The sequence below is a fragment of the Pseudoliparis swirei genome, chromosome 4 (assembly GCF_029220125.1).
Source record: "Pseudoliparis swirei isolate HS2019 ecotype Mariana Trench chromosome 4, NWPU_hadal_v1, whole genome shotgun sequence".
Classification (NCBI taxonomy): domain Eukaryota; kingdom Metazoa; phylum Chordata; class Actinopteri; order Perciformes; family Liparidae; genus Pseudoliparis; species Pseudoliparis swirei.
Window position 1 is genome coordinate 21,699,935 of NC_079391.1, and position 16,831 is coordinate 21,716,765.

The following is a 16,831-nucleotide window of genomic DNA, read 5'->3' on the forward strand; positions in this document are numbered from 1 at the left end:
GAGGACTGAGTGACAGCGTGGAGAGGCGGCGTCTGTGATTACACTTTGCAAAGGCGGCTTCCCAAAAAAAAATACTAACTACTACCAGGCGCTCTCCCCTTGTTCCGTTTTATTTCTTGTGGAGTTTTTTTAATGTTACCCAGCATGGTGTTATGGGAAAGGGCAAGTCGAACGTACTCAACGCCCCCCAGCAGGGCGACCAGGCCGTGTTCTGCTGCCCGCTGGGGATCCTAACTATGTCTGCTTGTCAGCGGCTCAAAAGATACATCTTCATCTCTACTGAGTTGAAAGAAACATCACAGCATTTTTGTCCTCTTCTTTTTGTGGGTGTGGGGGGAGGGGGGTCAATCCACATCCTCCCTCTCTTCCCTATATAGAATTTACTGTATGGTGAGTTTTAGGATCTGCGTTTCATATTTCATATTTTTTCTGGATAGCGCAAGATCAGCTGTTTTTAAGTTGGGGGGGAGGGCGGTGGTGGGGACAGTCCATTCTAGCTCTGCAGTAACGGGATTTGTGGCGATGCATTCATTCCAAATTGGACTTTGGTCTCCGACAATATTAAAAAAAACCTGAAAAACAAACCTTTTTCTTCAAACTACAGTTTATATGAAATTGTCTCTTTGTTTCTTTTTTCCCCACTGACCTCTGCAGAGGCAGGAACCTGAAAAATAAAGTCTATTTGTATAGATTGGCATACCGGAGCCATTTGCGAGCGAGGATCAGATGGCAGGGAAAACAGATTATGTTGCAGGGCTCCAGTGGCATAACCCCGGGCATTAATGTTAATGGAAAACCACATGACCTTGCATTTGCCTCGGAGCGGCTCCGTTTTAAATCCAATTGACATGGCTCAAGTCTGGGAGAGGCTGGAGAGACGGAGATGCAGGCACCTGATACCCATGCGTGGGAAAGGTCTTGTTTTTCTGTTTTCTTTCTCACCTTCTCAAGGGATCCCGGGGCCTCACAGGGAGGCTCCCTCTGCTTCCATGACACGGGAAAGCAGAGCTGATTGTGGAACCGCGGTCGCTGTACTTACTTTCTGGGATGCCCATTGCCCCCATGCCAGATGTCATGTGATCCCGAACACTGAATGATGGCAAAGCTCAGTTTGCACTGCTTTAAAACAAAACAAAAGATCAATGGAATTATGTCGCTCAAGAGCGTAATACCTCTTGTTTTCGGGTTGTTTTCTTAAGGTTGGTTAAAAAAAAGAAGAGAAGAAAATCACTGATGGAGTTGGCTTTGCCAAGAATTGCTTTCCAATGATCATCCTGCTCTGGGAGGAATAGAGGGGCAGGATGTCAGAACAACAGAAACAGGCTTTGTTAATAGGAGCTTTGCGCACACAAAGAAGAACAGAAAAGCCACAAACATCCAGTGGAAGGATTTGCATTTGTAAATACGGCGCCGCTCCTGAGGGTCATCAGCACAATTTAATTACATTAAGAGGCGGCTAAATTGTTTTTTGCAAACAGACATGGCTTAAGGGATTACTGGACCTCTGACGAAGGGATCACATGTTTTACCTCCGAGCATGAAACAATATGCTCGCTTCCCGGGGACAGAGGTGGAGTTGGAGGGTGGGGTGGGGGGTCCAACATGATTGACTTTTATTCCACGTTTTTTATCAACTTGATTTGAAATAGGACAAACTTGGCTTGATCCCAGCCTCCCCCCCTCTTGCAAAATTCATCATCTGTGCATCTAAAGATGTTGTTTATCTCCATCGCGTTACTTCCCCAGCAACTGCTCCCCTCCCCTCCTTGTTTTGTCTGCACGTCTCCAACAGTTTATGCTGTTTATTCTTTAGTGATTTATTTAACGCCATGCTTCCCCTGCAGCTGCCAGCTCACCGCATGGCACGCTGCAGAAATGTCAATATGGACATTTTGTTCTCCCGCCACGTCCCGTCACAGGGATTTAATGTAACGCGTAACGTTGGTCGTAGCTTTATACTTCATTCACTGGAAGACGTGGGACTGTTTTCCGACATCACATCACCCACGTTAGACAAAGAAAGTCAAAAGTATTGATGGTATTTTCAATACTTTTTTGACGCCATCTATTGACTAGAGAGAACACACAAAGTCCCATTACATGAAACGTCATGACGGCTTTTTGGCAATCGTGCAAGATGCAGATGTTGGTCTAATGTTTACACAAAGTAATTAGATCCATTTTGATTAAACCTGGGAAGCATTTAAAAAGTACCTCAATATCAATATTGCAATGATGTTGTAGGGTTGAACCGTTCAACGAAATTATTCACACAATGAGATTTTTGATAAATAATGCTCATCAGCAATGTGTATTCAATGGCAGATAATAGAGGTTGGGTAAGTTAAAAAAAGCCATCATTTTACAGTAATGCAGACTGTAAAACCAGGTTAAAGACATTTTCCATGTTACGATACACGGAATCTGAAACAATATCTTGTCTTATATCACTGTATTGATGGACTGTCCATATATTGCCGCTGACAGGGAACACCTATAATGCTGTTCACTTCTATGAGAAAATGACCCCATCCAACCACAGCTGTCTGCAATGTTTCGCTGCGATGGGCAGCTGAGTTTCTGTCTTTGCTGGGACTTGAAATGAAAGAAGTTAATTTGGTTTTCACATCACGGCCATTGGCAACCATTTGAAGAACTTGGGAACCAGGTCTTGGCCTTTGTTTGCGATCATATTTTTGGAAAAAGAGAAAGCACACAAAAAATACCCAAGATGCACAATATGTTAAATATCAGTTCCAAAATTAGAGATAATTTAGCTTGGTTTCTGTCATGAAGCTTTCATTATTTCGTAATTCTATTATTTAGCTGACGTATATAAAAAAAAAAGGGTTTCTCAATGACTTAAAATAGAAGGTGACTAAATATGGCAATCTTATTTTTTGTTTCCGTAACCAAAAACTGAAGCTCTAACCCAGATTTTGTATTCCACGCTGGTTTCCCGTCTGATTTTCAATCACTAAGCTGCTGTTACTGCAGCTGGAGGCTGACGGGTTTAGCAAAATGGAGGGCTGAGTAAAAAAAATTTAAATAGCATGCAAAACAAATGACTTTAATTTGACAGATTTCTGCTGAGAGCCATCACGAGAGGTTTTTTTGTCTTTTAAACCCAACATGGTTTAACAAACTTCCCCAGGCTGCGCCATTCAATAAGCTATACATTTTGAAAATTGCAGAACACACACGAAAAAAACTAAAAAGCACAAAACGGGGCACGCAGAGCAAGAAACCCGAGAAACAATATCGTTCAATGATTATCAAAAAAGATAACACTGTTGTGTATGACTAAAAGTGCATCGACAATCTAAATGAAGTAGAAGCTTCGGTGTGCAGTGGGAGCCCGCGAGGCCAGCAACGCTAAACCGTCTGCACTTAGGATAATGTCGGCTACTTTTGTTGAGAGCACAAATGGCACGTTATCATCATTTAGTCTGAGATCCAGGCAAACGCTCGCTAGTAAACAGACACTCTTACTTTTCCCCCAGACGGGCACACATGCAACTTCTCCGCCCTCTACGACTCGCTCCGCATTGGGGTTCGTGATTGTGACACGTGTGTGTGTGTGTGTGTGTGGAGGGGGGGGGGGGATGCCACACTCACCGGAGTGGCCTGCCCTCGATGCCGGATCCATTGCAAAAACTAAATTGGCCAGAGGTTTAAATTTGTGCAGACAGTTTTTTCAAACCACTTGCTCTTCAGGTGTTTCTTCTCCCTGCTGCTTCTCCAATTGTCCTTAAACAATTCCCCGGAGAAGATCGGGGAGGCTGTTCCTCAGCTACCATGATGCTGGTCATTTAAGCGGCACGATATAAAGCTCTCAAGCACACTGCGAGCCGAATAAAGAGGTGGAGAAGGAGGGGGAGGCAGATAAAAGCTGACACCCGATGTATTATAACTCAGCGCTATTAGATATGAGCTTCTGCTGGGGAGAAGCGCCGTAGCTTAAGGCAAAGTTACTGCTTGCTCATCGTGCTGTAGGGGGGCGGGGGGGCTGTGTGCACGCACGGCCTCATGCATGATTTAGCAAACGAGAATTCTTACTCCGATATTCAAGAAGCGATATGGCAGACGAGATACAAAATAACAAATAATAAGGATGTGCTTAGGCTGCAAAACTTATCCAGAGACACGCTGCATAAGGAATGAAATGGCAAGTAATCAAGAGAGGCGGAAATCGTCAATGGACCATTGCGATCTCTTTTATTGTCAGCATTTATGTAGCTTATATATATATATATATTATATGTATAAGCGTTTCAGTACTTTGGAGTTATTTTGCTCGATATACTTGAATATTTACACAGACATTATTTCATTTCGTAAGTCAAGTATCTGTGACACGAAATGGAGCTAAATAGGAAACCAACATGAATATGAGAAAGGATTTCTTTCAACAATTGACAATTTTGAGCCAAATAATTATTTGTTTTTAAATGGGTAGTGGTCCTGCATCTCCAAGCACCAGAGGTATGGTTTGAAGTTGTCACATATTACAACGTGGCGCCAGCAGACCTGGGACCAGCTGACCACCTGCCGCTTAAAAGGCTTAAAATACTAAAAGTAGCTCGATGAATATATCCAATTTAAAAGTGAATGTGAGTATTTGTTGTACAAAACAAACGACTCAAATAAGAGTTTTTAAAGTATGCTGCAATAAAACTAGTACTAAGTCCTATTTACTCCGAAAAATATGACATGAGTATGTAATGGCGTAATTATCTTGTTACTACCCACCTCTGCTGATTGCCTGTCATATTCAAACTATGAGGTGAGGCTTGTAGGGAGTGTCTGTTAAATGTCAAAGCACTCCTTAATTACTGACAGTAAATTAATGTTGTGAGCTCGCCGATGTGCATAAGGCGGGTTCAGCAGTGTGCTGTGCGGTTTGTCTCGACACACTGACACACTCGAGCCCTTCGATGCACAGCCGAGTGAACTGTTACACGCATAGACTTGAATAGTTGTCGCCGCTGAAGCAGAAGGAGTGAAGTGGGCACAAGTGCCCGCTCCAAGGCCACTTTTTGTGTTGTCCCGTGCTTGGCATCACGCTGACCAATTCTCATTTACGGTTTCCGGCCTGGACGTACGTATGGTCCATTGTCGTGCATGCGATGTCTGAGGAAACGGCCAGAGGGCGTTTCATCAAATTTGCCACAATGATGAACTGGTTAAGTTCTGGACGTTCAAAGGTCACCGTGACCTCATGAAACATTCAATAATTAATTTGCTAACCATGACAATTTCATGATGATGGGAGTTTTCTTGTAAATAGAAGGAAAAAAAAGATTACCTGGAACTAAACCGTTGGCTTAGCTGTTAACACAACAGCATTTTCTCCCCAGTCTACCGCACAAGTTTTTTTTCAGCTCACTGATTATTAATAGGTGGGAACCTGCACAGAAATAGTGCCCTTTCATGTGAACCTAATTTCTGTCAGTGTCTGAGGTGAAATATCACCATCGAGTCAGGGGCCCGTTGAACAATCGCGACAACTCGCAGCTAATCCTGCTCCCGCTTAGGTGTAGTAGTGCAGCGCGAGCCAAAAGAGGCACGTAAGCGTGCGGCTGATCTCTTGTTTCTGAGACATGAAGCAGCTTAGTTTTACACGCCCAGGACACTCTTCCATTATGGCTGCTTAAACCCCAATCTCCTTCATGTTGAGCACCAAGCACATGCACAGCGGGTCCCCCTTCATGAGGACAAAAAGGTTCTTGACTCATTTGTTAAGTGAACGTGTGGCCTCCCTCCACCCAGGGTGGACACAACCATTGGACACCGCAGTCATAATCACAGCCTGTCTCGATTCAGCCACGTCCTCTTAACTTGGTGAACGATCTCCATCAGCTGTCACAGACCATGATGATGATAATAAGACTTTAGTCAGGACTTACCTGGTCCTTGCTGCAGGGCCATCTCCGACAGGTCCCGCTGGTGGATGAAGAGAACCAGACCTCCGGCGGCGATCAGCAGGAGGAACCAGAGGGAGCAGGGCAGCCTCCTTCTCCGTCCACGCAGGGAGTCCGCCACCATCTTCCACAGCATGATGCGGCGCAGTCAGCTGCTGCTTTGCTTTGCTCTGCAGCAAAATCTAAGGAGGAAAGGTGGAGTGAGCAAATCAGTGGGATGGCCTCTGACCTCGGTTTGCAGGTGGGCAGAGCTAGGTGATTTCGACTGGCTCCTCTCTCTTTCTACATCCACACATTTTTCATTTCTCAGCATCAATGCCAAAATTCATACCGTAAAGTAGATAGCAGTGGTGGAAAGTAACTGAATACATTCACTCGAGTGTTGCACTTCAGTAAAAATGTGAGCGTTTAGATTCTATGTTGGACTTTTTTTTATTAAACTACCCAAAGTGTGAAAAGTAGCTCAACTTAGTGGCAACCTCCCGTCTTGAGAAGTGATGCCAATGTGGAAGTGCCAAACAACTGCAATTAATCAAATGGCCACTTGAGGCTTGGATCCAAAAGTGAGTACATTTTCGTGGACCCCCATGTTGAGATGCCAACCTCTATAGCAGAAATGAACAGGTCTAGAGCCTGGTACAGCCTGTTGTTTTGGTCTGTATAGCTAATATCTTCATTCATGACGACTATGCAGGGGGTGGGAGAATAACCTCACCCGTTTATATGAAATCAAGGCTTAAACTGTATGATTCTGCAGTACAACACTTGTGTCTACTCTATTTCTTTGTATTTTTGCCTGTGAGATCTTGAATCACACTTTTCTGTCTTGTTGTTGTTTCCCATCTGACTCACTCTCATTCTTTTCCTTGAGAAGTGCTTTGTTGCCCAGGACTTGAAAATAAGTACGATTTAAAATTAAAATTAAAATGGAAAAATATGTGAAATATCCATTTCAGTCCAAATATTGTGTGACACACACTTAATTTAGCAATAGACCTGTATAATAACATTAAATGGAAGTGGAAGTGAGAACGTGGAATTATTTCCGGATATAAGGTTACATTCTGTGGTTTTGTCCTGTCAGTGTGAATAACACTGGGATGTAAAAGGTCAAATCCTGAAGTGTAGCCTCTTCAAGAAATTGTGATTCCTGACTTTCATGACTAAAGTTGTCGGGAGGATAACGGAGTCAACTGGACGGAAACCTCCTTCGTTCGACGGATTTCATTTCAGAAAATATGAAAACAAACATGCAGTTCCCTCTCAGCGTACAGTGTGAAGCTGCACCTTTAGACCTGAGACGTCGGCCAGAGAGAACAGCCTCCTGGGTACCACCTAAGTTGGCAAGGCAACTGTACCACCTTCACAGCCGGAAGAACAATACAGTTTGACATCGCCGTGGTTGAAATGCATGCCTTGAAATGCATGCCTTCATAAGGATTTATATATATATATATATATATATAAAATGGGCATCCTTCTCTCCTTCTCTTTTATTTTTTTATTTCCCTGCATCAGCTTTGCCCTGTTTCTGTTGGGGATGAGCAGCTTAGAGAGAGCAGAACATGTGAAACAGCCCGTGTGCCGCTATAAAACAAACAACACTTGTTATTAACTCCACTGAGCGTGGAGGGCACCAGACCCTGATTATCCAACAAACTGCATGGGTTCCCTTTCACAGTGATGTGAAAGAACATTCATATGGAAATTAAATGTCGTCAAATGCAAAGTCGCCTCAACAGTTTGACATGTCCATTACCAGATTACTCCTCACAAAGAGCAGAGTGCTGTTGCGTTCTTCGTTTTGACACGGCTTCCACTGCTTTGTTTATAATTATTGTCTGTCCAACAGGAAACGTGTCATTTTAATGATGTCCTACAGTGGCAGCCATGGACCGTGCATTAAAGGTTTTGCACAAGCTCATTGCTAATAGTTTGCTTCTCTGAATATTCAAAGACAATTCTGACATTTGTATGGATTTGTTAGAAAACAACTGAAGTACCAACCGCTGAAGTTTCAGTCCGTTCTGAAGCATAATAACCTGGTGGTCTCACCAGACCCTTGTAGGCCCCTCTGGGTGGAGCAATGTTGTGAGCAGGGGTGTCGCACAAAATACTGGTCCCTATGCATCATCCTTAGTGATCATGCTCACCCCCCCTTGAATTATTCTCTCTAGTTCCTACTTTAAATGTTTTGGGAACATCCAACTGTCCTGTCATTGCTGACCTTTGAAGGCTGTGGCGGACCTGTGAGAGTTCAAGGAGCGTCGTTGATACCAAACATGGCCTGCTATCTGACATGAAAAAGGGGGGCTAAAATATTGTTCCAACAGCGTCCTTCCCGCAACTTTCACTGCACCTGAGTGTGGAATGATTGCATCTGTAGAAACGGCCAGATGGCTGTGGCTGTAATGCTTCAGCAAACCCTTTTAAACTTCTGCTGTGGCTGTGTCGGCAACGTTTCACCTCATTAAAAGCTCACCCGCAAAGACTGGTTGAAAAAAAAAAGAAGAAACGGTGGTGTGTACGGCATAGAACATATCCATCATTCTCTCTGCATTGCCTCCTTTGAAACACGAACGCGCTCACGCACAATTATTTTTGTCAATTCTCATGCGTGTTGACTTTTTTAGGTCTTTTGTGTCACTGTGTGTGTCCCTTTTATAAGTCCCCCTGGATTTCTGTTCGGGTATTTTTTCTTCATGCCGCATTTCATCGCCTGTGCTTTTGACCATCCGTATGAACAAGTTGACGATTAAAAATCCTAAAAATGTGTGTATACAAAGCATCACAGCACAAATCACGCCCCACGCTTGCTCTTCAACGCTCATCTGCAGGCCTATTTATAGCTTTGGGGTTTTAGTGGAGGGTTGAATGTTAAAGTCAAGATCTTGACATCACTGAAACAGAGCCAATGACATTTTCCTGCAAGGACAGCCCGACCCCATGCTTCAGAAGTCACAGAAACCCTGTTTGCATATTGCCAGATGCCACACGTCTCTCTGCTGTGTGAACAGATCAGCCAGTTGGTCCAACTGGACTGGTGTTTACCAAAACTGCACCTGACAAGCAAGGCAGACTTCTTTATTTGGAGGATTTAGACGTCGGCTCATCTCGTTTCCGTCTCTGAACAGCTTCAGCACGACTTCATGGATTTCCCCTCGACCTGAGATAGACTTAGGTGCCGGGTTTCAACGAATAACAAGCACTATTTTAAAACCTCAATGGAACCGCTTGTGCTGTGAATGCGCACATTGAGACCAGACTTAATGCTTAAGTAAATACTATAATCAAGTTCATGATGATAGGATTCTACAATATCTATTTAAAAAAATAAATATTAGTATTATTTTACTAGTATTATGGGCAAAATGTACTTAAAAGCATCAAAATCAATAAAGGAATGCGGAGGTGACGTAAACCGCCGGACTCCAACCTCCACGTCCACCAGAGAATCTCCGCCCCCCCTTCATTTCGTCCCCATCCTCTGGAGGAGGTCTTCCTGTGTGGTCGCCCTCCCTAGAGCGGGAGTTCAGTTACAGCCAGCTGAGAGCAGACACACAAGGGCATTCAAGTGCACTCATTCTGGACAGTATGCTGCTTAATGGATGACAGAAAGTTGGATAAAAAAGTTGTAACATTTGTAATTTTTAGAGCAGAAGACCATTGGTGTGAATATTCAGATGAAAAGAGGGATTCAAATGATGAAGGGATTATGAACCCTTAACCTAGCCATTTGAGACGATGGTAAGATACCTAACTCTTCCTGTCCATGTGTCTTTGGACTGAAACACTTCACCCATGGGTTTCTGAAGAGCCAGAATGAAGCTCAAAGTGGAGGCAGTGACGACGCAGCCTTATCCAAAAATGATGTCATGAGATGGAGCGTGGATGGAGCAGAATGATGCCGTGATGCTGAAACACACCCACCTAACTCAAAGCTTGTAGTCACTAGCCGGCTAACATTGGCCCTGTTGTCTCTTCGCTCCCTGTATACTAATGTAACCCCCGGCCCATGTAGCTCTGTACAATATACGATGGGCGGGGTCCTGGGTTGTGTTTAACAGAGGGACGGTGCAGCCAACTGTTTCATAATGCATGCCACAGCATATTTATTCACAAAACAAAACTAAACTAAACACCAATCCCCATACAACGAAAACCCACAAAATGTATATAACTCGCTCTCTCTTCCTAAGAACCTCTACAATACAACAAATACAACCACCACAACAAATATAATAAATATCACAAATAAAACAAATAACACAAATCCACTCACACCACACCCTAGTACACACACACCAACCACCCCCCCGTTGCAGGCCCAAGTCGTTGCTGGAGATCATAGTGGCCTGAAACGGTCATGACCGTTTCACTTGTCCACACAAGCCTAAACAAAAGGGGCAGTGAAATGTTTGTGAGAACTCACGATGTGTTGGGAAAGGGAAGTGAATAGCGGGAAGGATTGTCTGACGGAATAAGAAACAGCAGGTCTGCAGCAGCCTCGGGAACCAGCTCAGCTTCCTCGGTTGTCATCTCCTGACTCACAGGAGCTCCAATGTGGCTCATCCGGCTTTCCTGGTGCAGATCAACATGTGTGAAGCTAAATGATAATCGCGAGTAGCGATTAGCAACACTACAATAACATTTAGTCACTGGGCAGCATACATTCAACACACTGATCGTTACCTAGATCCTACAGGCATAACTATTGGTCAACCCTTTGACGTCCCACCATGACTTTGACGCAGCTCAACAGCTGTTGCTGTCACCTATTTCACCACCATACCTCCGTTTAGGCCACGCCCCTCTAACTGATAGTGAAGCTGGATTGGCGGTTGGTCTCCCACACCAGAAAACAATGACCACAGCAAAACAAAGTAGAAAACTCAAATATTATTACATATATACACCTTATTATTATTATTAGTAGTAACTTTATCAAAATATATTATCAGGGCTACACTAACATATAATTAAACAAATAAGAAAATCCATAGATTGGACTTCTTCCATCAATCAGTCCATTTATTTGTACACGGTAACCATGCAACTGCAGTGAAATGCAAGACTGTCAGCTGCTTCAGTCTGTGCATTAACAATAAAGTTATGACCCATAAAGGGAGTCTCCGCCTTCATGATCCGAGGCGGCACTTAACAAACAGCTGTCACTTAAAGCGCCCCGCCCTTTAATTAGGCCGAACCCTTAAACCAATATGACAAAAGGGCAGGGCCCACGCGAGGGCAGGCGATGTTTGTGTGTAATCAAGTATTTCAAGTACGAAGCAGGACCAGTCGGTATCATTCTCTGGAAAAAAACGTCTCGCTGTGATCAAGCGGCACGCCGTTTTGAAGAAATCGCGTCCGAGCCGCACAACACGGCCCTTTCTAACGCGGGGAAGAGAGCCCTCTCTGTGTCGGCGTGGCAACGGAGATGAGTTCTTTGATGTGCATGTGCACATCAAAGACTGAAAATGAAGATGACGCCAGTTTAAGCGCATGTGTGCGTTCGTATACAGCGCTTGTCTTCGCCGGCCAGAAAAATAAAGCGCTTACCTGTCCGACTACGTGTGGCCTACGCTGTCCGTTCATGGGCCCGTGAACATTTTACAGTCCTGTCTAGCATTATTCATCATAATATGCCGCTGATTTGCAGTCTTATATAATACTATAATTATTATAGCATAATTATAATCAGTCATTTATTTGTGACACTGATCTGAATGGAATAGGGCAGCAACTGATGATTATTTTCAATGTTACTGAAGCTGTTGATTATTTTCATTTCATTTTGTTTTGATTAATTGAGTAGTTGTTAGGTCTATAAAATGTCACAAAGTCATTCAACCAAATGCCAATTAGTATTCCCAACAAAAAAAGAGATGACGTCCCCAAATGTCTCGTTTCGTCCATAGCTCAGATATTTCCAGTTTACCGTCACAGAGGAGGAAGTAAAACAGAAAATATTCACTTTTATGAAGCTTTTTATTTAAAAAATGTATCCCATGATCAATGAATTGATATTTAAAATAGCTGCCGATGAATTTAATAGTTGACCAGCTAAATGTGTTCACTTCTAGAATGGAATTGAAGTCCCCCTCTCCGTGAGTTTGTGACGATGCAGGATGACAGTCGCATGAATGCGGTCCAATCGGGGAGTTATCGGTCATTATTGTTTCATGTTTACCCTCTTGGTTTGTTTGTAAAAAAATAAAAAAATAAGTGACCAGGAACAAGACGAGAACTAAAATGCAGCAATCACCATGATTAACTTTGTTCCTGGGAACCCAACAACGAGTGTTTTTACATTCCTGTCTCAAATATCAAAGACGTGGGCGGCAGCGAATGAGCATGAATCAAACTTGTGGGCCGACTGTCTCTCACCACGCACTGGCACAGAAGATAACCAATCAGTTGTCATTCTCCAGCTGTACATCCGATCACCTGCTCCCCCCTGACAGGTTGAGAGCATCTGGAATTATTTTTTATTAATTTCTATTTTATTCATGTCTAATTCCCTCCAGTGTGCCGGTGAAAGTGTTGGCGGGTGAACAAAAAGAATTGGTTGCTGCCAGGCCTGTTTGGTAAATTATTGATTAAGGGAATGTGAACGGGAGCTGATAGAGGATACCGCGTTCAAAGAATCCCTAATTATCTTTATTTACGACAGTCGGTGATCTCTGGGATGAATTGACGCGCTGCCGCGGCGAGCTTCATCCGACCGGCGTCGGAGGTTAGCCATCAGCTGTCTCACGCCGATGGAGCGGGCCTGCAGGTGTATCAATGAAAAGGTTTCTCCTGCACAGCGGCGAGAAGGGAATGCCCACGCGGACTTACCCATGACGACGTCCTTCATGTAAATGTGGAGCCGGGAGGCTGAAAAGCATCAGACCCTTAATTCAGAATGCCGTATTACGACAAGAAACCACACAACTGTGTGCAGGTGTGCTCCATCGCATGCTGAGGTGATTTTATTGTGTTATTTTTGGGAAATAGCCAGCTGCTGCTGCTGGGGGGAACCATGAAAACGCAAGTTACGTATGTAACTATGGTTCTATGAATCCTGGATGACCGCCAGAGGCGGTGCTTAGCACTGGATATCTTCCGTCTTGCGCATAGCAGGTCGAGTATTAATAACAACAAAGTCACCCGTGACCTCGGATGACCCGCCCACCGGGTATAAGTTCCGGTGTCATCCCGAGATCAGTTCTACGGAATCTTCTCGCGAACTCACGAGATTCCGAGTGACTAAGAACTCTGGCGGTCATCCAGGATTCATAGAACCATAGTTACATACGTAACTTGCGTTCTATTTCATCCTTCCTGACCGCCAGAGGCGGTGCTTAGCACTGGATGACTTATACCAACAGAGTCACGAGGAATCCCAAGGAAACTACCTCATATGACTCAAGCAGAGGATTTGGACCACCTGCAATGCATGGAGGATGTTCCCGTTCACTCTGTAGTCTCTGGTGAATGTGCGCAACGATGCCCCTGAGGCTGTTGCATACATATGCACCTATATTCCCTACGGGCATACCTCTTCGGGTCGCCCGTGATGTGGGAACGCCGTTGGTAGAACAACACCCTGCTCTGGATGGCAGAGCACGGACGTTCACCACCTATGCCCAGGCAATGGCCTCCACTATCTAGTGGAACAGGCACTGTTCTGCAGTGGCATAGCCCTTCTTAGATCCACCCTAACTGACTAGTTATGGTGGTCAAGCTGTGCAGGCTGGACAGGCTGGTTGAGACCCGAGCGTGCCAGCACATTTGGGGAAGCCACTGCTTTAGGCCGCAGTGTGACACCCGAGCCCTCTGAGTTCCCCTCAGACAAGGCTCATTGACCGACAGGGCGTGTAGCTTGCCTACTTGCTCTGCCGCAGTTATGGCAAGGATGAAAGGTCTTTGCCGACGGCAACCACAGCTCTGCCTCTGCCAAGGGAGGCGAGCATAGGGTGTCCAGTACCCCGGGCAAGTCCCTGGAGGAGCCCTCGGGGGCTCAGGGGATAGTCACTGAGGCCCTCCTTATGAAGAGGGACACCAGCTTGTGGCTGTTCCGCATCATTGTCGGCTTTAGCATGCTGCCCTGAAATGGCAGCTATGTAGTCCCTCAGGATAGAGGCAGACATGCCCTTAACTAGAAGGGATGACGGAGGCGTGAGTACCGTAGGCACGAGGCACCGTACTGGGTCCCTCCGTCCGCTGGTCGGGAAGCGGCTTCGGTCTGCACGTCTCGTAGACGGATGGCACTCCGGCATTTAGAATAGTCCTCTGGACTGATTCTGTTCAGCTGCTTCTGCTCTCCTGCGGCCAAGCCCTTTGTTGGGCACGGCCGGGATCGGGATGGCAGGTCCCACCCTCTAGCTGTGCTAGGGGTCCCGCATGTCAGCGAGGCACCGTGGCGTCTCACAGCGAAGTCTGTGCAGCCAGGGGAACCAAGTCCTGGCTGGACGCAAGGGGGCCACCAGCAAAATTCGGTGGCCCTGTTGAAAAACCCGAGTAGTTGGCAAGATCAGTGGAAATGTGGGGAACGCCTGGTTCCGTTCTCCTGGTCGCTACCTCGCCCGACAATTGGTCAGGTGAAGGGTTACTGAGTAAGAAAAATCAGAAGGGCACGGGAGCTTCGTAGCAGCTCTGCCGCCCTAGGGGCCCCTGGAGGTTCAAGCCAACCCGTGGTTGAGGCGATGTCTCGCCCAACAAGTACATATTCCCTCCCAAGTATGGCAGGAACTGTTTGAGCGCTAGGTGCATGGCCTGTGGCTCCAGACCCAAGTGTCGCGAATAGACTGTCCTCTGGAAGTCCTGTACCGCCAGACTGCGCCCCACTTCGAGAGGCGGGAGTCTGCTGTGGCGACCTCCCGGTGGGGCGGACCCCTTCCCTGGGGATACCCTCTGACGGGTATGCTCTCACCCTCTGATGCTTCAGTCCTCCCTGCACTAGGGTGGCGATTTATCTGAGCTAGTTCTGCGGTCAGCAGACCTACTCTATAAGCTAGCCTGCCCGATTGCACTGCTAGGGGAGCCCCTGCGGCTCCTAGCCGGCGCTTGGAGCTGACCTGACCTGTCTGTTGGGGTCCTAGCAGGAGCTAGAGCGAGCGCACTCCGCTACTGCAGCGCAGGTCCTGTGGAGCAGGACAGAGACAGCCCGTCTAGTGAGGGGAGAGCGTAACGCTGCCCTCACTCGTACAGTAGCTGTAGCTGCTGGGGGTCGCAGCAGTAGCACTTTGCTACTGTGGCCCAGGTCCTGTGGAGCAGGACGGAGACAGCCCGTCTAGTGAGGGTATCAGCCACCACTGGCCTCCCTCGTCCGGTAGCTGTAGCTGCTGGGGGTCGCAACAGTAGCACTCCGCTACTGTGGCCCAGGTCCTGTAGGACAGGACGGAGACAGCCCGTCTAGGAGGGTAGAGCGCGGACGCTGGCCTCGCTAGTACGGTAGCTGTAGCAGCTAGGGTCGCAGCAGTAGCACTCCGCTACTGTGGCCCAGGTCCTGTGGAGCAGGACGGAGACAGTCCGTCTAGTGAAGTGAGGGCGTCCCAAAAACACCACTGTCCTCACTAGCACGGTAGCTGTGGCTGCTGGGGGTCGCAGCAGTAGCACTCCGCTACTGTGGCCCAGGTGCTGAGGAGCAGGACGGAGACAGCCCGTCTAGCTCGGGTAGAGCGCGGACGCTGGCCTCGCTAGTACGGTAGCTGTAGCAGCTAGGGTCGCAGCAGTAGCACTCCGCTACTGTGGCCCAGGTCCTGTCGAGCAGGACAGAGACAGTCCGTCTAGAGCGAGGACACCTCTTCAATACAGTAGCTGTGATTACTGGTGTCCTATCAGTAAACTTAAGCGAGAGCACTCTGTTACTGTGGAAACGGGTTCCGTGGAGACAGTTTAGAAAGCGGTCTAGAGAACAGCCTCTCTCTTAGAGAGAGGAAGTGAGGACACGCTTGACTAGTACAGTAGCTGTAATTACAAGCATCCCACGAGTAGCCTGGGCGAAAGCCTGTGCTACGGGGGAGCAGGTCCTGTGGAAAACAGTCGTGAGTGAGAGGGCAGGTCTCTTGAGGACCCTCTCCACTAGTATGGCAACTGTACTTACTGGTGCCTCCCAGTAAGCCTGAGCGAGAGCTCTGCGCTACTGTAGACGCTGATCCCGTGAACACGGGTCAGAACCCAGCATGTCTAGTGAGAGTGAGGACACACTTCACTCATCTGGTCTGTCAGCATTAGCGTGGCATTAGTTGGCCTGAGTGGAGACGCTCTGCTAGCTGTAACAGCGGCGATGTCATGGAGGTACATGTGCAGTATGCATCAGTATCGACTTATAGCCTCCTTAGCGTCCCCCCGGTGAGCCTGAGCGGGACGCTCTGCTCCCTGGAAGCCGGTAGCAGTGTAGCAGTGTGGCATCCAGCCGCAGCGGACGCTCTCGTTAGCGCTGTAATCGCCACCAGTAGCCTGAGCGAGCGCTCCACTACTTGGGCCGAGGTCCTGTGGAACAGGAGGTAGCTGTCGGATTTAGCGTAGGCTCCGTTAGCCTGAGTGGACACACTCTGCTAGCTATGCACGGCGGCAATGCTACCAAAGTCAACACACACGCTATCTCAATCGCTACAGAGAGCCGGTCGCGCGGTGTAGCAGCACCGAGCGGACGTGCTCCGTTAGCACACAGTTAGCAGGAACGAGAGCTCTGCTCCTGTGGGATATGCCGTCATAGGCAACAATTGTATTCGATCTCACCCGATTGAAGCTTCACGGTGAAGGCGCTCTGGTGAAGACCGAAAAAGACTCGTGCGTTCTCCGGTCCGCCTCGACGGACCGCCGTGAGAACGCAACGTCCTCCTCCGAGGAGGAGAGCTCGTCGCAGCCTCTGGAGGCGACGGATCGCAACTCCGACCATTTGGTCACAAGGCTCCCCG

The 16,831-nt window shown here is 47.0% G+C and overlaps 1 protein-coding gene and 1 pseudogene across 1 annotated transcript in view; both read right to left on the reverse strand.

Annotated features, from left to right (window-relative positions):
• LOC130192427 (serine/threonine-protein phosphatase with EF-hands 1-like) overlaps positions 1–16,831 on the reverse strand; it is a 991,358-nt pseudogene that overhangs the window by 547,961 nt on the left and 426,566 nt on the right.
• Positions 1–16,831, reverse strand: part of LOC130192431 (carbohydrate sulfotransferase 8-like) — a 179,053-nt gene that overhangs the window by 113,523 nt on the left and 48,699 nt on the right. The window contains exon 2 of the mRNA XM_056412430.1: positions 5,910–6,106. Within this exon, the coding sequence (XP_056268405.1) occupies positions 5,910–6,060 (151 nt within the window). The 5' untranslated portion in view covers positions 6,061–6,106. The remainder of the gene's footprint in view (positions 1–5,909; positions 6,107–16,831) is intronic.